General features: G+C 39.4%; 1 protein-coding gene across 2 annotated transcripts in view; it reads right to left on the minus strand.

Annotated features, from left to right (window-relative positions):
* gabra5 (gamma-aminobutyric acid type A receptor subunit alpha5) overlaps positions 1-24,122 on the minus strand; it is a 98,994-nt gene that overhangs the window by 60,172 nt on the left and 14,700 nt on the right. For both annotated transcript variants that reach the window (XM_008107101.2, XM_003218770.4), the window contains exons 3-5: positions 13,685-13,806; positions 12,195-12,262; positions 11,549-11,769 (exon numbers count right to left, since the gene is read on the minus strand). In XM_008107101.2, coding sequence (XP_008105308.1) covers positions 11,549-11,769; positions 12,195-12,262; positions 13,685-13,806 — 411 coding nt within the window. The remainder of the gene's footprint in view (positions 1-11,548; positions 11,770-12,194; positions 12,263-13,684; positions 13,807-24,122) is intronic.

Consider the following 24,122-nt stretch of genomic DNA (forward strand, 5'->3'; position numbering starts at 1 on the left):
TGGACAATGTCCTTGCAGACGGCCAATTCTCTCACACCAGAAGCGACTTGCAGTTTCTCAAGTCACTCCTGACAGGAAAAAAAAAAACATGACTCTGTCATTTGGAATCAAACCCACAGACCAAACTATACTTTGCCCCCGATTTGGTTCCTGTGTGTCTTTTAAAGGAAGTGCAATTCCATTCGATACTGAGCACAGGAAGAAAAAGAAAATAGTGGTTACTATTGATTCAGAGTTCATATATATTTTTAAAGCCTGTTTTTCTGTATTGAAAAGAAAACGGGACACTCTTGAAGGAATTACACAAGGCCAGATGGAATTATTCACCCATTTTACTCTTATGCATTTTTAACTGTAGTTGTTGTAGTATTTATATCTGCCTCTTACATATTCACCTTCCCCTAGCCTTTCCCCTATACACACTTTTAAAACAGACACTTGCAGATTAAAATATGTTAGATATATGCTCCTTCTTTATTATAAAAAAGAAGAGCTGTAAAAGTGCCTTTATAAGAAAAATTGGTCTAATTTTTCTGGATAACAATTGATGGAGATATATGTTGCAGTCCTGTTTTTTTGGCGGATTTGAAATTTGTTTTTACTGTAGGCCCCTTCCACACAGCTGTATAAATCCATATTAAACTGGATTATATTGCAGTGTGGACTCAGATATTGTGGATTATCTACCTTGATACTCTGGTTTATATGGCTGTGTGGAAGGGCCCATATTGGGAAAAAAATAGATGCAATAGAATTTACAGCTGAGCATACCCTTCCCATGCCACTCTGCAGTTCCTGAAAATGGACTTCAGAGGGGTTTCATTCTTCCAGAATCAGTTTAGGAATCACTCAGGGAATAGACAGTAGAAGGGAGGATCACCCCTGAAATCTTTGATTCCATTATTCTACAAGAAGAGAACTAATTTGTGATTCTGCTCAATGTGATTCAATTCTAGATTTTGATATGCTTAGTAATTATTATCAGACATTACCAGGCATTATCTGGGAGTCTATCTATGTTTGATACTTTATTTTCCCTCATATACTTATATGTCGGAGCCCCGGTGGCGAAGTGTGTTAAAGCACTGAACCGCTGAACTTGCAGACCGAAAGGTCCCAGGTTCAAACCCGCGGAGCGGCGGGAGCGGCCGCTATTAGCTCCAGCTCCTGACAACCTAGCAGTTCGAAAACATGCCAATGTGAGTAGATCAATAGGTACCGCTCCGGCCGGAAGGTAACAGCGCTCCATGCAGTCATGCCGGCCACATGACCTTGGAGGTGTCTACGGACAATGCCGGCTCTTCGGCTTAGAAATGGAGATGAGCACCAACCCCCAGAGTCAGACATGACTGGACTTAACATCAGGGGAAACCTTTACCTTTACCTTAATGTGCTCCACAGATATGAAAAAAGTCAATTCTGAGTTGTATCAGTATAATAGGAATCATTGTATGAGCTACACAATGATCAATGAGTGAAATCATAAGGCTACAAAAATATATTTTGGGGAGTGGGGACAAGGAAGTTGTGCTGAGCTCCATCTTTGAACAAACTTAGTCTGAGCTTTATCACAACAGAGCAGTTCAGTCACCGGACTTGTGCCTGTTGGTTTTAGCAGATTTTTTAATCAGGGAGAGTTTCCTCTTGCCCTTTGATGTGAGAGGTTTCTTATACTAAAGCATTACAAGGTCTTTGTCAGTTTGCACAATGATTTATGCATGTGAAGATAAGTTACTTACGGATCTTCATTCTCCTTATTATACTTTTCATCTTGACACTTTACAACTATCAGCTATTTCCCCATGGATAACTCAGCACCGAGTGCATATATTTATTTTGCCAGGGAAAATATCACAGGAGCACCCCTGATGAGAGAAATGTCATTCTTGGTGTGGCACAGTTCTGCTGAGGTATTTTGATATGCTTTTGTATTACTAAGGGATTTCACAATCTAAACTTGAGGCTGCAACAAACACAACAGCCTGACAGAAATTCATCAAGAACAATGTGTTTATGCACACCTTCTTTGCACAGGGAGCTACTGAAAGGCAAATACTGTCCTGTTCATTTTGCAATGCCTAACATACCTATTCTTAACTGCCAATGTGGTAGCAATAACAGAGGGTGATAATTTCAGATGAAAAGATGTGACACACGTTATTTTTGATTTTATGTCAAAATATTCCTATTTAAACAATGCTATTCCTTGTCTACAAGAGAAAACCATTCTTCTATAGCTAGATCTACACTGCCATATAATCCAGTTTCAGAATGCAGATATTTTTTATTTATTAATTATGTCAGAAGTGAATTGAGAAAACAGTTATAATATATAAGAAAACACTACATACTAAATTTAGTGGGGTTTTTTATATATTGAAAAAAACACTAAATTTCCTTTCACTAGAAGCTGGCCATTTCTAGTGCCTCTGGTTTCGCTGTGAGAAGGTCCTCCATGGTGCATGTGGCAGGGCTCAGGCTGCATTGTAGAAAGTGATTTGTGGTCTGCTCTTCTCCACACTTGCATGTCACGGACTCTACTTTAAAGCTCAATTTCTTAAGATTCGCTCTGCATCTCATAGTGCCAGAGCGCAGTCTGTTCAGCGCCTTCCAAGTCACCTAGTCTTTTGTGTGACAAGGAGGGAGTATCTCACCCAGTATAAGCCACTGATCGAGGTTCCAGGTTTTAGCATGCCACTTTTGGACTATCACTTGTTGAGGTGTTCCTGTGATTATATCTGTAGATCTTAGGAAGCTTTTTCTTGATTTAAGATGTTTGCATACTGGCTGATATCAGAACAGAGGATGAGCCAGAGATGTCACTGCCTTGGTCCTTTCATTACTGGCTGCTACTTCCCAACGGATAGCAGGTGGTGCAATACTAGCTAAACAGTTTACTTTCTCCAGTGGTGTGAGGTGTAGACATCCTATGATAGCCGCAGAATGCAGATTAACTGCATTGAACTGGATTATATGACTTTACACTGCCATATAATCTAGTCCAGTGCAGGTAATCTACATTCTGAAACTGAATTATGTAGCAAAGTGGGTCCAGTCTGAGACTCTAATTGGCCTTGTAAAAAAAGTGACCTATTTTAAAAAGGGAAAACAGCAATTTAAAGAAGAAACACAAACCTGGGGAGTACACGCCTTGATTTAATGATTAAAACCTGCTGGAAGTGCCTCCATTGTCAAGACCAGTGCTATGACAACTTCATTGGCCATGGGGTGCTAAAGAGATGGGGGCCCAAAGCAGTGTAAGGGTCTGTACACACAGCCGAGAGATAAAAGTTCCCTACCCCTACTCCTAGATGTTCACAACCTAGACAGTTAGGACATCATGCTCTTTGCACTTCATAGGTTAACTCAACTAAAGGGTTGAGCATAAGACAGTGAACTAGAATGAAAACAGCCTCATTCTCTCTTGCGTGTAGGGTTTGGAAGAGGCCATGGGCCTTGTTTCAGAGAGAATGCTTTCTATAGTAGATTCTTGAAATCATGTGGAACAAGTTGTCTGATAGTGCATCAAAGTTGGATGGGGCCTGACCGATCCCTGAATCTCGATAAAAGGTCTCGCTCTCAGGACTTTATCCCACTGCATTAGGGCATCACATGACATAGGGGCACTTCCAGTGGGATTCTGTGGGGCCCTATTTCCACAGTGCATAGAAACAAAGCCCTAAATTTTTCTTCAGGAGTCAGGTATTACCTGACTCCAAATGGCAGAAAGTTAGGAAAAGACAAGCATTGGCGAGGGAAGGATGTGGGATGGCTGGCCATCCCAGAAGACAAGGAAAGTTGGGAGGGAACCAGATAAGATAGTTCCCTCCACTTTACCCTGCTTTCCTGCTGCTTATTGGATGAGGTTCCTACTAGATCTGCAGATTTTGGTTTCTTGTGGCCCAAGTCTAACTGCTAGTCACAAGTAACTATTGAATTAGCAGATAGAAAGTTAAGAGAAATATAAATTGATTATATTGTCTTAGTCCAGTTGGATTAGTCCTATCCCTCTTAGGGATGTTCCAGACAGCTGAGAAATGAGCGCCAAAGCAGCTTCTTAAAACCTGCTTTAGCACCCATTTCTGTTTTCACTCCCACCCAAAAAACCTGGGCTTTCCCAGTGAGGTGGCTATATGCCATCTCGATACCCATCAGGATGGCATGCAGCCACCCCAAAGCCCCCCCAAAAAACCCTTAAAATGTAAATAAAACTTACCTGGCCACCATTATGGTCCTCCTTGGACTCTTCTGGTGTGAGGAAATGATATGACAGGAGATGGGGGAGCGGCAGGCTCCTCGCCCCCCCTCCATGTCCTAGAGATACATTTTCCCATGAAAGGGAAAGGAGGACCATAATGGCAGTTTTTTTTAAGCTTTAAGGGTTGTTTTGGGGTTTGGGGAAAAGGGGTGGGTGCCCTCTCAGTTTTTCAGGCTCATAGAGTACAAAAAACTGAGATGGCAGTGTGGATTGAGTGTGTTGTGGTCCTTGGGCCCAATCCACACAGGGCCCACACCTGGTTAAACCCAAGGTATGAGTCTTACCAGATGTTTAATTCAGTTTCCCTGTTTAGTTCTGAATTAGTTTGGTTTTACCGGATACTTCATTTGGATGCCTCTGGTAAAGCCAAGATATGAGCCTGTCTGGATGGGTCCTTACTGACCACCAGGAATGTAGCTAAATTTGTGAGAATGCCTACCATCGCCAGTGTCCAGCTGGCCTCAACACAGCAATCCTTTTTCTATCTTAAAATAGATTTTCTTTTAAAAATGTGAGTAGCACTAACAAATTCCAACTCAATTTTCTTTCTTTTTTAAAGTCTAAATATATCAGTTCATTAAGCCCTCCCTCATAGGACACATAAAAATGAGATATATCTTCTTTCATCCAGCAGAGCTGGCAAACATAATATTCCCTACTCAGTGGTTGGATGCTACCCAACAATGGGATGCTTCAGAAATCCTTCTTAAGCAAACTTTTCCCCCACTCATTCATTCCTATTTGTTCATTAATTCTGCTTCACAACCCCCACCAATAAGGTTGCAACTTTGACTTAAGTGGTCTTATTCCCAAAAAGGAACTCACACAGTAAAAATACATCAATACTTCATTTTTCATTTCCAGATTTTATACTGGGTATGCATCATTTATCACAGCATTCAGTTGATTTCTGTCTTTCCTTCCTCTACAATACCACTGCATGTGCATGCATTCATAAAATAGTGCAAGAAAGCATTTTTTGGTTTCAGCATATAAATGATTGCAGTAGCATAGTGTATGTTGCACAGGATATGCATAGAGTTTTGAATGCATTCTTTTTTGAAAAAAAAGCTTATCTTGAAATTATTGTATATGTTTATGGGTGTTTTGTTGAGACGCATGTGCCCATTGATACAGGGGTTTGTGAATACAGGATCCCATTGTAAGTAGAAAAATACAAATAACTAATGTTTTGTTTTGTTTTACAGAGGGAACACCCCTCTATGACTCTCTAGATCCAGCAGAAGTTGATCATGAAGTCTCACTGGAGGACCTAGAGATTCCTAGAGAGAACATATTTATTGAATCTATGAATAATCAAATCCATAAATGTTAAACCTCAGTTGTAATTCCAATTAACCTGAAATCAGGAATGTAGCCGGAGATTACCCAAACAATAAAGAAATAGGATACAGGAAATTTTCTCTTCCCTAGTGGTAAAAACTGTCAAGGATAATCTTCAAGGAAAATGTGAGATTTTAATATGATTTGCTTCCAATAAGATTTTTCCAAAATTTTGAATTTTTTAATAAATAGGGAGGAAAGAACTGAATATATATATTTTTAGAAACAGGACAAAGCAAAATTATCTGCTAATATGATCCTTCTTGTGACATAGTAGGTAGATGCAAGACAGCCTTGTCTGTGCTGTACCTATAAATTTGACTGTCAGAGACTGACAAGATTTTTGATCTGGTTGGTTCTTTGTTAGAATTTAACATGATTATCAAAACAACTAACAAAATGAATAAGAAGTATTTGAGTTTTTTAAAAAATTAAATACAGGAACAAGTTGAACTGATAGGTTTGTCCATCCTTGTACCCAAGAAAGATCTGATCAAACATTTTGACCTTAATCTCTTTAGATAGTCCTAACTAAAGTAAATTGACTGAATTACTCATTGAGAATGGTGATTTGAAACCTAAGTAAATTCTATTGATTTAATGTGTCTAATGCAGTTTAGACTAACAAGATTCATGTTTTTGTTTTCTTTTTGTTCCATTCTATGTTAACGATACATTTCCTTTTCATATAGTACAAACATGGGAATCATGCATTTTATGTATGTGAATCAACTCTGGTTAGCCCAATCAATGTAGACAATGGCGGGACATGTAGGGAATTTCACTTCAATAATGTCTGCACAGCCATATCGTTCCCATCCCAATACATAATTTCCACAAGACTTCACATCACAGGCTTTTCCTTAATGTGACACAACTGCAAATTCTGTTGATATCTCACCAGCCTGCTTCTTGCATCTCACAACGGGGTTCTGGGTCTCACTTTAGGAAACAGTTAACACTTCAGATTATACTAAAAAGCAACAGTCACCATCAGCAGGCATACTTTGAGTCTCTGTTATGTATAGTACCACTTCACACTTCCAGTTGGGAGCCCACCATTTTAAATTCCCTCCTTCCAAAACAGCAAAAATGTCTGTTTTCCTAGACACACTCAGTATGAATAGGTTGCAGGATTATTTTATATTCTGGCCTCCTCAACACTACCACCATCCCATGCTTTATGAAGATGTACAGTTCTCCTACAGCTGTAATATACAGAGCATCTAATGTCATAACCTGGCAAAACAGAACAAGACCTGTTTCACAGACAGCAAAGTGACAGAGCTTGGCTAATGGTGTTAGCTAACAATATGCTAGCTGACAATATGTTAGCTAATAGCATGTTTTATATAATGGTGTATTGTGAACTCAGAGTATCATGATTTCCTCTTAGCATACTTTCATGGAGAACCCATAGTCACATATCAATTGAGAGAGAAATGGGAGGGGGAGAGATCCTGCTTGTCTTATTCTGAAAGAGGTGAACCCTCTGGTCCAAAGCTCCTTACTTGATGTAAAAAGAAACCTAACTAAAAATCTCACAATTAAATGTTTGGAGCATAACTGCAATCCTATGGCAGTAAGCCCCATTGAACTTTATGGCACTTACTTCTGACTTAATAAACCCAAGGTATAAAACACACAAACTTTAACAAAAGATCGTAACCCTCCACATTTAACTTCTAATTAGAAATGCAAACAGTTTTGCTTAGCTTAATAACAATGTTATACAACGGGGTAAAATGAGAAAACAAACTTTCCCATTTCTTCCCACTGAAATATGAAAAGTCTCCCTGTTTCAAGTTCCCATCCTGCATGCAGGAACACTGAACAAATAAAAGGAATCCAGCCTTAAGCACCCAGCCTTCCGTAATCTCTGACTACCTGTTTCTAATCTGGTCACAAACAATGGTCACAAATTTTGTTATCACTCCATTCCTTTCTCAAAACAGGATTGATTTCTTCCACACTCTCCTCCTCTGAAAAAAGAAGCAGATCTTTCCAAAAATAGACAAGTGACAAATTTCCAAATTAAATTACTTAAATGTATTTATTTAAGTCAGATCAGAATAATCAGCAAACACTCCACACTATAAGATCTTGTTGTAGAACTGTTTATACTTAATAATACTTAATATCCTTATAGTATTTGCAGGTGTTCAAAGCACTTTATATGTATTACCTAATTATAATCCTGATAATACTCTTACAGATGACAAGGGAGGTGAAATAGATACAATGTAAGTACTGGGAGATTGCTAATGAACCCCAGGAGCTGTAGACTGTAACTAATAAATAATAATAATAATAATAATAATAATAATAATAACAACAATAATAATTTATTTATTTTGTGTCAAAAGCATTTCACGACAAATACATTTCAAAATGATGGGGGGGGGGGGGAAAGAAAATCACAAGCAACTAAATAGTTTTGGACCAAAAGCGGGCAACAGCAACTGCATTGCCCGTAGCTTTAAACAACTCCTCCTCCGTACATGAGGCAGGGCATTGTGGGCAAGCATACATATGTGGAGTTGTTTGTTCTGCTCCACAGTCACACAAGGTGGAGGATTCCTCCAGGTAGTGCCATCTTGCCAGATTGTCTTTTGATCTGTCCACTCCGCTTCTCAGTCTGTTTAGGGACTTCCAAGTTGCCCATTCTTGGTTTGCCCCTGGAGGAAGACCCTCATGGGGGGTCATCCAGTTAGAATTGCCAGGTTTAGCTGCCCAGAGGGACACCCTTGCTGCTGCTGGAGGAACATCAAGAGGAGTGGTGGTTCTAATGAAGCCCTTCCTTGATTTGAGTCTAGTGGGAGGAGCCTGATAGTCATGCAGTGGGTGGCTTTCACAATGTTCGACCTTTTTTCTCTCGCAGTTAGCAGCAACTTCCCGTCGCATGTCAGGAGGGGCAATGCCAGCTAACTTGTAGAGTTTATCAACAGGTGTAGGTTTAAGGCATCCTTTGATAATTCTGCATGTTTCATTCAGTGCTATGTCCACCTGCTTTGCATGGGCAGACTTGTGCCAAACAGGACAGGCGTATTCTGCAGTTGAGAAAGACAAGGCCAAGGCTGATGTTCTTATTACTTGTGGGTCTGCACCCCATGCACTGCCAGTCAGTTTCCGCAGGATGTTATTGCGTGCAGCTACTTTGTGCTTGGTGTTCATGCAGTGTTTCCTATATGTTAGTGTTCGATCTAAGGTGACACCAAGGTATTTAGGATAGAAACAGTGTTCGAGCTCTTGGCCTTCCCAAGTAACTTTCAGTTTCCTGTTGGTTACGTGAATATTTATTTCTTGCCCACCTCTCCTCATGGCAGGTTACGACATTGCTAAAACACACATTCATCTAAAAACAGTCTTTAAAATACAAATATTAAAACAAAATGCATATTAAAATACACAAAATACATATTAAAATACACAAAACAGAGATTAAACATAAGATGCATGTTGTGATGGAGTCTTCAAGTAGAGATCCTACTAGTTGTATTAGAAGAGGCAGGAAAACTGCTCGTGAGCAAGACTCTGATGAGAACCAACAAAGGAAGAGAATCTGGGAAATACTTATGGAGCCCTCTGATGATGATACCTTTGAGGGTTTTGAAGGGGATTGTGGGACTGGGAGTCAGGAGGATGGGATGTCAGACTCTGGGAGTGAGGTGATGGATTAGACTAAGGTTCAGGAGATCTGGGAGATTCTTGAGGAGCCCACAAGCAGTGGCACATTTGAGGGATGGCACGGAGAAGATACAGATGGATCCTGGGGAGTTATGGGTTTGGATAGAAGGTGGACTGGCTGGAGAGATCGTAGAAGGGCTGCAGCTGGAGGTGGGGCGTTGGGTGACTCCAGCTCTGATGGGGATTTGCAGCAACCAGCTGTGGATGGGGCGTTGGCTGGCTCAAGTTCAGAGGAGGACTTGTAGATAAAAGTAGGTTTGTTGCTAATGTAACTTTGCAATCGGCAAGGTGTTTTGTTGAGTGCTTTTCGGGATCTCTGTTTCAGATGACGTGTTTGGAAGACTGCTTTGAGATGTAAGTGTTAACCCGGGTTTTTAGTGGCAACGGGGGCTGGCATTGTGTGGGTTTGCGCTGGATTGTCTTGTGTTGGTTTTATGCATTAGCTGCTGGCTTGCCTCCGTCGCTTTGGCTCTTTGTGTTTACCTTGGACTGGAATTCGGTGACTGTGACTTCTCCCTGACAACTTGGACTGGAACTCGATGCCTGTGACTTCTCCCTAACGATGCGGACCAGACGTGGCAGCTGTGCCTTCTCCTTTACAATGTGGTTTTGATTTAGCAATGTTTTGGAGACATTGTGTGGCCGTTGGTCACTGTGGGTTACTGCTGGTAGCTTTCATGTGTTTGTTTAGCTCCAACCAGCAGGTGGAGCGAATTTCCAGCCTTTTCAACTAAGTTTGTTTTAATCTGGATTATTTCCCAGGATAATCGAGATTATATCCCAAGTTTGGGTCTTTTGAGTTCTTTTTGGACATTGTTACCTTACACTGAAGAGAAAGTGTTTTGAGCCTCCTTTTGGTTGTTTCTTAGGCTCTTTTGTGTTGTTTTTGCAATAAACTGAGTTGTTTATATTGGCTGGCATCTGACTCATAACAATGCAAGTTTTACATTCAGAGAAAGGAACTGGCAAAACTACCTCTGAGTATCTCTTGCCTAAGAACACCAAGGAAATTCATGAGGTTGCCCTAAACTGACAGACAACTTGAAGGTACTAGTACTTGTATAGTAATGATAATTACGATTTCTGACTCAGGCCCCTTCCACACAATGTATATAAAATCCACATTGCACTGGATTATATGGCAGTGTGGACTCAGATAATCTAGTTCAAAGCAGATATTGTGGATTATCTGCCTTGGTATTCTGGATAATATGGCTGTGTGGAAGTGCCCTTAGTACTTTACAGAATTCTATTGCTAAGATTCCAGTTCAATTGCCATGACAACATCCCATGGACTATGCAGTTTGTAGTCTGGTGAGCCAGTAGACCTTTCTGGCTGAGAGTCCTAACTATTCTTCCCTAAATGATAGATCCCAGGATTCCATAAGATGTTGCAATGGAAGTTAAAACGGAATCATAGTGCTGTAATGTGAAAGGTTTCTTAGTCATTGTGCTATCTATACCAGCTTTTACTGAATCATTGTCAGATCTTGGAAAAGTTACCCTTGGCCTAATACTGTTAGCAACTGTCACTCAACTTTTGTGAATGTTTGTACACAATATGCACATTTGTAGCTGCACTTTCTGATCTTTTCAGTTATCCTTTGAATTTCTGCCTACCTGATCAGATTCTCTATGAATGTAATACTCCATCTTAAATATTACAAAACATGTAGTTGCAGTGAGAGATAATGTGACCAAGCCACAAAGGAACTCATGTGCCACCATCAGCATCAGCAAAACCTTGAAAGGTTCCAATCTCAATCTAATTCACAGTGCTTGTCTGATTGGAAGGGTATCTGCTAAAATAATGCCTCCCTTATATTCCACCTACATTACCGCTTTCATTAGGTTAGAACTGACAAAGAATTTTTTTAAAACCCACAAGCAAACCCTACGCTTTGATTGTTCGTGATGTATTAAACAAATGATAGATTCAGCTTTCTGACTTAGATCAAAATCAGCCGATCAACTACAAATACTTAAAATGGCAATCCACTGGGTGTTTTTTTCTGGAGGGAAGCTACTCTGAATCATTTGCTCTTCAGAAAATATCTTTTTTCTAAAAAAAAAAAAACAGTATTGTTCAGAAGCTGTACTTTAATTGCTAGTTGTAAAGGGTGATTATGCTTCCCACTTTCTTTTGATATTCTCATAAATATATGTAAAAGACTTTTCCCTCTGACTCCCTTGTGAAGAACACTGGGCACCACAAGCTGAAGTTTAACACAGAAAGATAATTAAGAGAAGTGTCCTCACCTCATCGTATACAGGAGGGTCCCATCATCCTTAAGGCGCAGAAGCTTGTTGGGAGTGGTCATGTTGTGAGCAATTGACTTTTTACCATTATGGAAGAAAGTATCTGGAGTCCAGATCTTGCTGGCAAGGAGATTGTTAAGAGGGAGACGTTCCATTGGGCCTTTAAATCGAAGCCTTTCATCTTTCCAGCTTTGTCGGAAAAAAACATCAATGGTATATTCCTGGTATAAAACAAAGACAAAATGTGTTAGCTCCACTAGTCCCATGAGTCTTCCAAAGAGTATGGAAAAGCTGTTCATTACAACTACAACTTTCCAGCCATCATTGCCATAGAGTCTGAGGATGCCTCTACACTGTAAAATTAATGCAGTTTGACACCATCTCAACTGCCATGACTCAATGCTGTGAAATCATGGCAGTGTTAAACAAGGTCTTTGGCCGTTTTGCCAAAGTGTGAAGGTGCCTCACCAAGCTACAACTTCTATGATTCCATGGCTTTGAGCCATTGCAGTTAAAGTGGTGTCAAACTGAATTTATTCTACAGTGTAGATGCATCTTGGAAGATGTTCTAAAGGTAACTTTTCCAAGCTCTGGACTTCTAGTAGGGACAATAAACACTATTGAGAATCTTTCTAAGCCAACTCACCATTTCGGTGTCTGACACAGGACCAAAACTTGTAACATAAATGTCTGTTTTCACCTCAGTTATTCTCTCTGCAGCAAAAAAATACAAATAGCAAATCAGTAGATGTTATATCAGGAGGCAATTTTCATAACTTTACATGGCAGCAACTAATCTTATTGCAACAGTGAAGCTAAAGAGCTCTGAAGTAGGGTAGAGGATGTACTAGGCTTTGGCATAATTTCAAAAGCCTTCCACAAATGTAAAAGACATATCACATTGCATTGTTATAGAACTATTGTCCCACTTTAACTGCTATGCCACATCCTGTAGAATTCTGGGGTTTTTAGTTTAGTGAGGGCCAAGAGCTCTCTGTCCGGCTCCATATAATCAAGTTTCTAAATGCAGATTATCTGCTTTAAACTGGATTATATGGCAGTGTTGACTCATATAATCAATTTTGAAACAGATAACACTATATAAAAATTGGGGGGAAATCTGTTCCTGGTTTGAAAGTGTTATTTTCTGTTTAATTGTGAGGTACTTACTTTGAAAATAGTTGTTATACTCCAGAAACTTCATTTTTGTGGCTGCCACAAACTATGTTGAATTAATTGAGACTCTATGAGATAGTCATTGAAAAACTAGAGCAAAATGTACTGCACGTTTTTACAGTTTATTTTTCCATGTTTTATGATAGAACCAATTAGGAAATGACTTTTATAACGCAGGAACAAAAATCATGTTACATAGTGTAATCTGCATTCCAAATGGAATTTTGTGGTCAGTGTACATGGTACCTGATAATTCTAAATGCCCACCTCAAACTGCAAATTCCAGCATTCCATGGGATGTTGTCATGGCAATTAATGTGAAATAATAGTGCTATAAATCTATAAAGTGTAGTGTGATCTGGCGAGTCACTTTGCTTTTGGTCACTTCTAATCCCACTATCATTACCATGTGGTGTTAGATTATGGGCTTCATTACATTTGCTGCTGGAATCGCCGTAGATCGTGATGAACCTGGTGGTGCCTGGCAGGCGACGTGGTGAACCTATCGCCAGTTTCATTTCGGTTTTGCCATGAAGCCCCACCGGAAGTAGATGTCTTGGGATGGGAGCCGGAAGGTACATCATGGTATGGCAAAACTGAAGAGAAACTGATGTATGCAACCAAATTTTAGCCCATCTGATGAGGTCATTTGTTTGAGATAAGGAGGTCTCAACAAGAAAACTGTTTCTCATTCAGTAATTTATTAGTTAGAACCCACTTTTTCTGAAAATCTGGAAGCTTGTTTTTGCTCTTGGATTTGAAGGCAGTGCCACAGATATCACAGCAACTTCACAACATTGTCAGACAACTGTCAAACATTTATTAATATGTAACTCACTAAAAACAGAAGGAACATCCTCTTGTTTCTGTGTAGATGCCAAAAGGTGCAGCCCACTATACAGATAAGTACACAACCTTTAGATTCCAAAATATGCATATCTGTAGGAACATTCAACATACCTCCCAAACCTGGGCGAAGTCTGTTATCATATCCATCCAACAAGCCATCCAGAATCCTGGTGAATATGGTGATATTGTCATTGGTATCATATTTCCCTGAAGATGTTGGCATTTGTGAGAAGCTGTTAAAGAGGAGAGAGGGAGAGGAGGAGACAATATAAGGAAAACACTGAAAAAACTAAACTAATTCCTCTTAAATCTTATTTTAAGTCTTATCGAATCTTTCAGATCTGTAATTATTATCTAATCTTTTAAATTGGTTTAATTCTAAGAATAATCTAATCTTAGTCTCTAATACTCATTAACCTTTATTCAAAGCTGTATTTTTAATCTAATTTTTGGTTGAGATCTGCATTTCCCACAACTTCCTAGATTCTTTGTTGTTCTCTCTTCATTGCCCTCCTCTTCTACTACACTCCTGTCTAATTTCTCACTAGAATTCTAGAATCACCATAATTAATCACATTACAGAATAGTAGCCAATGGATTAAAGATGTTATTTCCCAAGTACCCACCATCAACAGGCCATCTGAATTAAGTTGCTCCCAGAAGAATATGTGCTGCCATCTGCTACACACACTCTTTAATCCTGCAGAAACATTACTACTATAGTAATTACAACAGCTACAGTGTGATAGCTAGAATGACATTTAATGCTGATGCATCATACATTAAATGAAATGATATCATAATGTATGGGGTAAATTCAATTGTTAGTCCCAAATAAAGGAGGTTCACCGAATCAATGGGACTTAACAGTATTGGGAGTTAAGTATTGACTTAACAGGCCCCATTTATTAAATCAATTCAACATTACCTGAAAGTAATGATTGGATATAGTCTTAAGGCTTCCTCATGTTCAAGCATTGCCATTCTTATTTAATAAAGGCAAAAAATGTCCCAAATGTGAAGTTGTTCCAGGCATGTCTTCACCATTTGATTACAATTCTTAATATAAACTTTTCAGACATAGTTTGGTGTTAAAGCAGACACCTTTATGGAAAAGATCTGAGGAGTTAAACCAAGCAGCCTCTAAAATGAACAACTACAAACTAAATATGGAGAAAAAAAGCTAGCCATGTGCAAATGCAAGTTTTTTGTTCTATTGCATCGAGTAACTACCCAGATTTTGCTGGGTCTGGCGGGAATTGAAGTCCAGTGACATCCAGTGGGACAACACTTTCCTGGCCCTGCTTTAGAAGGTTTATTTATTTACTACGGTATATTTACATACCATTTTCCCATCCCTGGGGGACTCAAGGTGGTTTACAACATATTAATGGCAATAATTCAATGCCAACATATATATAAGAAAATATAATCACAATAACTAAACACTGACATATAACTATAAATTAAAGATACTCAAGAGGCCCGCAAACTGAGACTTGACTGGTCATTTCAGGCTTCACTTTAAGCTCTTGCCATGTGTATTTTTCTCTAGTTTTCCTTCTTTTCTGAGAAACTTCCTACTGTCCTCCTCAGGTTCCAAGTTCCATCTCCTATTTCTTCTACTTCCCCTTTCCTTGGTCTTTCTGTTTCTCTTGCATCTCTTTATGATCTGATCTGGTTCCTAGAGCACTTCAACTAAGGACATGTGGAATTATTCTTTCTCTTTTTGCCCTTCTGCCAACCAATCATTGCCAGAGTTTCAATCACTGTCACAACACTTCTTACATCACTACAAAAGTAAATTGCCTTTGACACTTCCAGTAGCTGCAGCTTCTGGTGGTGATAAGATGTCAGTTGTCATCAAAAAAGTCTCATATCAGCATTTGGGCTAGGAACCAGAACAAAACGGAGTATACCTAAAAGTGTCTACCGTAACGTCGAATGTTAGAGTTGGAAGAGACCACAAAGGTTTTGTATATTCCTACCCTGCTATGTAGAAATACACAACAAAAACAATCTTGAAATATGCTACTGTTTTGTTTTTTTTGTTTTTTTTGCCTTGCTTTTAAAAACCTTTGCTGGGGTGACTGACTGGGCGTATGTTTTTTTAATTTTCAAATATATTCCTCTTTTTCTAAAGGAAGTTTTGTTTTGCTTTCCACAATTCTTTATAGAAACTATTTTCTATTTTCAACAACTAATATTATTGTATGTTTTTTCCTACAATAAACATGCTATTGAAAATCTTATTCTAACACAGGTTAAGTATTTTTTATCCAGAATTCTGAAATACTCCAAAATCCAAAATTATTCAAATGGCTGACTGAGATAGTGATACCTTTGATTCTTTGGCAATTAAGTATATACAAACCTTTTCATGCACAAAATGTTGAAATGTATTTTGTAAAACTACATTCAGGCTATGTGTATAAGCTATATATGAAACATAAATTAATTTATGTTTAGGCTTAGGTCCCCATCACCAAGATATCTAATTATGTACATGCAAACATGCTAAAATAAAAAATCCAAAATTCAAAACATTTCTCATTCCAAGCACTTCAGATAAGGGATACTCAACTTGTACTAAACAGGTATCGTTCTTTACTATCACACAATGATATATACTCATGGTTGCGCTATTTCACAGCTTTGGAATGTTTTCAGTCTTTCTTTGCTTTTTAAAAATCAGATTTGGTAAAGGGTGCTTGCTGCTTTTTCATTTACATATCCAGTTATGCAGCAATTGTAAGCTGTGGAATAGTAATATGGCAAATGGTAAGGCAGAAAATTGTTAATTGTGAGCTCCACAGCTCGAGTAATACATTTAGTTATCCTCCCGCTCCACCATAAGCCCAATAAGTATAGGATCTAAAATTAGTAAGCTGCATCACTGATTTTTTTTTGAGAACATACTGCAAGTTGCTTCTGGTGTGAGAGAATTGGCTGTCTACAGAGAACGTTGGACAGGGACACCCAGATGTGTTAGCTGGGAGGCTTCTCTCATGTCCCTGCAAGCTAGAGCTGACAGACAGGAGCTCACCTCATCTCGCGGATTCAAACGGACAACCTTCAGGTCAGCAACCCAACCTTCAGGTCAGCGGTTCAGCTGGCACAAGGGTTTACCCCACTGCACCACCGTGGCTCTAGCATTACTATAATAATAATAATAATAATCTTTATTTACACCCCGCCACCATCTCCCCAACGGGGACTCGGGGCGGCTTACATGGGGCCATGCCCAGAGCAATACAATATAACAGAATATAAATAGAACAACAAGTCATAGCACATTGAACAATACAATAAAAGATAATATACACTACATTACGCAAAGACTACCTTTGGAGAAATTGCCTATGATCCGTGGTGGCTGGTAACTCCATTTATCCATTTCATTCCTAAATATCCCCGTTTATGAGCATCGCTTCTTAAACTGTGAGTCCTGACCCCAAATGGATTCCCCTTAGTTCAATGTCAGGGTCATGAAAACTTTGACAACAGTAAAAGGTTTGTGAACGCCATCCATTTACACAAATCTGTTGGCAACAACATCAGTATTTACAGTGGACTCTGCAGAAAATACCTCAGCCTGTTTAGCAAGCCTTGCCAATGCTGGTTTATTATCAGTAATTGTTTAATTTTATACTGTTTTATATGCTTATATACCTGTGGTCATATAAAAAATTCTTGGGCAGAAAGGGGTTATGTGTGGGAAAAGGGGAAATGTCCCTGGGTAAGAGAATCCACTGCAAAATTTGGTTTGAACTTTAAAGGAGCTATTTATGGTGTAAAGTGTATCTCCAAGACAGATCCAGCATGTTGGATAGTTTATTTGAAGTTCAGACTAAACACCACTAAAAATGGATGCCACAGCGTGCCAATTCCAACATCAAAGAAACACATTTCTATTCCTGTGATGGGAATTCCCACTTCCTCTATAAATATCTACTATTGTGCTCCAGAATCCCGCAATGGTCTAAATTAGATTTAGATGATTCACAGTGGCCTTATTTCACAGCAAAAAGAGAAAATCAATACACCAGTGATGTCAATTCTGCAAGTGGATGCCCTTTCCATTGGGTCCAGCTCTGTACGTACAAGCTCACAGATGGGGGAGATACATCAAGCACTGCCTGTAGACAATACAGTTTCTGAAGTGTAAAGCTGGCATAAGATATTTTGTGGTAAGAAGCAGAGTAAAAAATGTGTTTTCTTTCCCACCCTGGCTGCCCTGCCTCAACTTATCCAAGTTAAAGTGCATAGTACCCAAAATCAGCCGTGTTCTTTTGGCACACAAGGCAGAACATCTCACAGATGTTTCTTTCCATTGCCTGAAAATAAAGATAAAACTAAAAATACAGTAACATATTAAATTGCCAGCCATTTAATGTCTATTCTTTCCACTTCAAATTTTATATGGTGAGGGCTCTCTTTCTCTCTCTAATGTTAGAACTAGACTTGCTATACCTCTATTTGGGGGGGGGGGGTGTCTTTAATTTAACTTTTCTCATTTTCTTTATAACTCACTCTGAAAGAAAATTAAAATCTTATTGAGCATTGAGAGATGTGGTTTAATTTTTTTTATTTTATAAAAAAAGGCTTTTCACTATTCTGTGTGGTTAAAATGGTAAAACCTTGACAGATATTTAGAAATTTAAAAGCAGCATACCAGTGAACGCAGAGAGGAAAACAACTAACATACACAACAGTTTCAGCTATTGAGGCTGAAACAGGGAAGGCACTGAAATCTTTGTGCAATTTCTCTTCTCCAAGGACAGTAAGAAGACAATATAAAGTGTATTTTACCCCAGTGAATGGAAAAATGTGTGCTTTTCTTCAAAGAAAACATTGAGAACAGCTTAGAACAACTCATCATTCTTTTCTAACCTGACACTCTTCCACTCCCAATACTGCATCGAGGCAATTACATTATGTAATACAACATAATAACTAAGGCCACTGCATTGGAAAACTACCTAAAAATAAGAAATACAAGGAGTTACTTTGAAAGGAGTCTGCATGTACCAGGACAGTCTGTAAGTCTGCTTATGAATTATCTTTTATTACCCAAATTGGAATTGCTTTGTAGGTCTTTGGCGCAATTTTGATTCTATTTAAAGTTGCCCATAAGGAAACAACGTTGAAGACAAAGCGGGAAAAAAAGGAGGAGACTGCAGAGTCCGAAGTTGTCAAGAATGATTTCCAGCATTCAGTGTAGCTTCATACCGGAATCACTATTCCAGAATGTTGTTCTTTCCCCCATATGCATACCTAGAAACCCACCCATGTTATCTCAAAAGCTCTGAACCAAATAGTAAGAAGACAGTGATGCTGAATGTGGAGATGAATTTAGCCCTCCCTGTGATGTCAGCCCACCTCCCCATCTAACAGTAGATTTTGTTTTCTCAGTGAAGCTGAACTGATTATACTACTCAATCAGTTGAATAATATATATTCAATTGATGCTGAATCAGCACCTGTTTACTTCCATAAAATGTATGCTGTTTGCTTTTATTTTAAAAGTCAAACGTCTTCTTTTTCTGAAAAAGAGGCCAGTTTAAAGCAACAATTTCTATAATCTGGGTCTGACTATCAGCTAACATGACAAGTCAGTAAAAATCTTGGGTAAATCCAACACTGGTCAAACTTGGGGAACAAAGTGATACCTCTGGGCTTCTCTAAATGCACTTCGAATCATAAAGTTGGAAGAGACCACATGGGTTATCTAGTCCAATCCTCTGCCACAGAGGAAAAGCACAAAATACCACTGACAGATTTCCAGGGGTACTTCAGAATGTAATGATTGTGACTCTGAAACCTCTGCTATTAAGAATAAATTTTAGTTGCTAAATTTAGAAAACACATTTGTCTTTCAGACCTCTTTACTCATTACCTAATTCAAACACAAAAAATATGACTGCATAAGACTTCATTCTATTTGTGAGTTCAGTTTAGGGTCAAAATAAAGGTGTACGAAGTAAAGCCCCCGGTGGCACAGTATGTTAAAGCGCTGAGCTGCTGAACTTGCAGACCAAAAGGTCGCAGGTTCGAATCCGGGGAGCGGAGTGAGCGCCCGCTGTTAGCTCCAGCTTCTGCCAACCTAGCAGTTTGAAAACATGCAAATGTGAGTAGATAAATAGGCACCGCTCCGGCAGGAAGGTAACGGTGCTCCATGCAGTCATGCTGGCCACATGACCTTGGAGGTGTCTACAGACAATGCCGGCTCTTCGGCTTGGAAATGGAGATGAGCACCAACCCCCAGAGTTGGACACGACTGGACTTAACGTCAGGGGAAACCTTGACTTTGACCTTAAAGGTGTACTGAGCAAATCCATCTCCCACACAAAACAGTCCTGTTTGTATGTAAAGTCCATAATATGGATCTTGGATGTGGAGGAAAAGCTGGAAGACCTCCTCTTTGCATATGGATCCACTATATTTAGAAGAAGTATCTTCGATGTGTGATGCTGAAGGCAGAGATACTCAGTGTATACCTCTACTCATGATTCACATTTTACTTCAATTCTAAGGACCTCTTCATATGGGGCAAAAATGCCCCGTCTTGCTGCCTTCATGTGTGGCTTTGACAGGGCCTGCCGTGTATCATCACACAATGCACGGCAGACCCTGCCCACTATTCTCCCAGAGTGGACAAATATGGGGAGGAAAGCATCATGCACTTTTTGGCTCCCAAAGCCCATGTGATGATGAGCATTGCCATCCTTTCTGCCATGTGTTGGGGATGGGAAAGGTTGCCAACGCCCTTTCCCGGCCTCCATGTGTGATGAGGGGAGGAGGGAGGGCGCACGGGGTGCCTGGCATGCTTTCCCTTTCACTGATGAAAGCCGGTGAGATGAAACGGCACAGCTGGGCCGTGTGACAAGATCCATAGTCAAATATCTGAAATAAAGTGGCATATAAAACAAAATATGGTGTTTACCCACAGGATGTAACCACTTCAGAAATATAAACATGGTAAGGCTCTTTTTTCACCAAATAAGCCTAGTTTTTTCAGGATACAGAAGTAATACCCATATTTACTTGAGTTCTAATGTACCATTATGAGCTCATTAATGTACCATTAATGAACTACTGAACTTGCGGACCGAAAGGTTGCAGGTTCGAATCCAGGGAGCCGAGTGTGCCCCAGCTTCTGCCAACCTAGCAATTTGAATACATGCAAATGTGAGTAGATCAATAGGTACTGATCCAGCGGGAAGGTAACAGTGTCCATGCAGTCATGCCGGCCACATGACCTTGGAGACCTCTACAGACAACGCCAGGTCTTCAGCTTAGAAATGGAGATGAGCACCAACCCCCAGAGTCAGACACGACTGGACTTAATGTTAGGGGAAACCTTTACCTTTTTTTAATGTACCAGCAAATCTAATGCACACCTCAATTTTTTAAAACCTGAAACCTGGTGAATTTAGTGTGCAGTGGCAAAAAAGAGCACTCTTTGTCATTTGGCCATTACAGTGGCTGCCTGATTTGAATTTCTTCTTTAAAACACAAAAGTGTTAGAGCATCAAAGATTCCAGCAATAGAAAAATAAAACCTTAGGGTGTATCTATGCTGCAGAATGAATCCACTTTGATTGTTTTGGTTCAATGCTATGGAATCATGGGGGCTGTATTTTTGCAAGACCTTGAGCCTTCTCTGTCAAAGAATGCTGATGCCTCATCAAACTACAAATTCTAGTATTGCAAAGAATGAAGCCATGGCCATTAAATTTGAAGTGACACCCCTCAAAGAGGAGCTCTGGATGCAGCTCCTGAAGCAGCTTCTCCTTTTGCTCTGGCTCAGCACTAAGATGATTATATGACACAAATCTAATGCGCACCCTAATTTTGGTAAGGCAATTTAGCCAAAAAAAGTGAGCATTAGATTCAAGTAAATAGGGTAAACGCAACAGTGGGTGAAAGAATTGCCAGATTTATTAGGTAGCAGGCAAGACACCACAGTACTATAGAAGCTCAGAGGAAGGAACTGGTAAGATAACTCTATGAACTGAGGTCACCATCAGTTGACAGGAGACTTGAATTTACATTAAAGTCTTTACCTAATACAAGCACTTCCTTCTATCCCCAAGAAGAATTCGTATCTCTAATCAACTGTTGGAATTTCAGAGAAATCATGGCAACATCCCAGGCAAATGACATGCAGTACCATGTTGGTTCTTCTGCATTTTAACCAAACCAGTCACCTTTGCACATTCTGTCAAAACAAGCTAATTAATAATTATTATTCGATAACTTATTATCTATATATATATCTATATATGTTAGATATATCTATTTATCTAATGTGTTAGAGAGGCCTCTGATCAGCTGGTTGGTCCAAGTTCCTAACTACATCTCAAGCTGTGTGGCCATGAAAAGCATAGTCAGTTACCAAGGTTATAGGTAAAGATTTTCCCCTGATGTTAAGTCCAGTCGTGACTGACTCTGGGGGTTGGTGCTCATTTCCATTTCTAGGCTGAAGAGCTGGCATTGTCCGTAGACACCTCCAAGGTCATGTGGCTGGCATGACTGCATGGAGCGTCATTACCTTCCCACCGGAGCGCTACCTATTGATCTACTCACATTTGCATGTTTTCCAACTGCTAGATTGGCAGGAGTTGGAGTTAACAGCGGGCGCTCATTCCGCTCCCAGGATTTGAACCTGGAACCTTTTGGTCTGCAATTTCAGCAGCTCAGCGCTTTAACACACTGTGCCACCAAGGTTAAAGGTAAAGGTTTCCCCTGACATTAAGTCCAGTCATGTCTGACTCTGGGGGTTGGTGCTCATCTCCATTTCTAAGCCGAAAAGCCGGCATTGTCCTTAGACACGTCCAAGATCATGTGGCCAGCATGACTGCATGGAGTGCCATTACCACCAAGGTTATACAAGCATAATATTTGTGACAGCTCAACTTCTTTTCAGAATCATTGCAAGGCAAAGCAAGAAGTGATGGTTAATGTTCTTGCCATCCATTCCCATCTGTGATTTTGTTAGGTGATCCAGGTAGTTTTGTGGTATATTTCTCCAGGAGACTACCAAAGAGTTGCATTAGAGGACCTAGCCTATTTATAGAGAGGATATCTTTCTAGGAATCTCTGTATCTCTGTCTGGTCTGGCATGTATCCCCCATGAATGTCCCCCATTAAAACTTTTCTGTCATAATTCAGATGGAGGTTTGCAGAATAATGACTTTTTTATTTTAAAAAATCAGAGGGGTGATACTTATTACATTTAAATCTTCAGTAAAGCATTTTAGCTGCACCCCAACCCCATGTGTGCATGTTTTGGTATCTGCTTGTCATGGAGCTGTGAAGGATAAGGAGACTTCTGGGAGAAGAGGAAGGGTGTCAATCCTCATTCGGTACCACAAATGTGGCTGAATGCACATCAGTTAAAAAACTAAATAGCCAAGTATTCAATAGACTTCTGTCTGGAATCTATCAGTTTCCACACACAGTATTTTTAACTCTAAACATTTTGATGTAAGATTTATGGATAATTTTGCAAAGTTCTTTTTGGAAGTTTTCTCAAGAAAAGGAATTAAGTGAAACTCTTTTATTGTTATTAAGGGAGAATTGAATTGTATTTCTGGATGCCACATTTCTGTCATGTCCCTTATCTCCTGATAATATGGAAACAATATAACCCACTTATCCACAGATTCAATAGCCACAACTTCACTTAAACACATTCCAAAAAATTCTCCTTTGGAAGTATTTGTGGGACTTTCTGGGTCCTTTAGTGAAAATATAGCCAAAGTCTAGGGTTTGCTAATATCCATGGTTTCACGTATCTGTCGGAGGGTGTCTTGGAACATATCCCCTGTGGATACGAGGTCATACTGTGGTTCTAGGACTTGGACACATACCATAGAATTACACTAGAAGACAAAGAAAGACCCACAAAGAAGTCAATTTCATCATATTCAAAAGGAACTCTGGGGACTATTAAGAATTATCAGACTATAGAAGGCTATAAAGATTCTCATTTGAAATGTTTAACACATTACTAAATGATCTATAGAGAATTCCACATAAAGCACTGCATCTAATGAACTCTTTCCATTTTTGTGATTAAAACTGATTGATTACTTCTGACATTAAGTTCAACATAGGCCCTGAAATATTTTTATTTCCATAGATATTTATGTGATGCATTATATATGTCACACTGCTGGAAACAGAAATCTCAGACTTTGGAAAGTAGGCATATTTGCAGTACTCTTACGAGTGTCTCCATCCAGCACAGAGATGCTGCCAAAATGCTCTGAAAATTATTACTCTTCTATGATTCGTACACTGCATAAATTTGTTGCCCTGTCTCTGAATCACAGCAAATCTAAAGACTAAGAAGCAGAGGTAATATTTTAAACTATCTTGGTAAATGGGTGTATGGCTTGAGACAGATTACTCCCCTGAAGGAAGAGAAAGGTGGCTTTGGACAAGCTCTGCTTCTCACAGTGTACACAGTGTACTTCTGATCGAACACGTTATGCAGGTTTTTAAACCATTTAAAAACCTGCATTTTTTTCAACACAGAG

Source organism: Anolis carolinensis, chromosome 3, assembly GCF_035594765.1.
Source record: "Anolis carolinensis isolate JA03-04 chromosome 3, rAnoCar3.1.pri, whole genome shotgun sequence".
NCBI classification, from domain to species: Eukaryota; Metazoa; Chordata; class Lepidosauria; order Squamata; family Dactyloidae; genus Anolis; species Anolis carolinensis.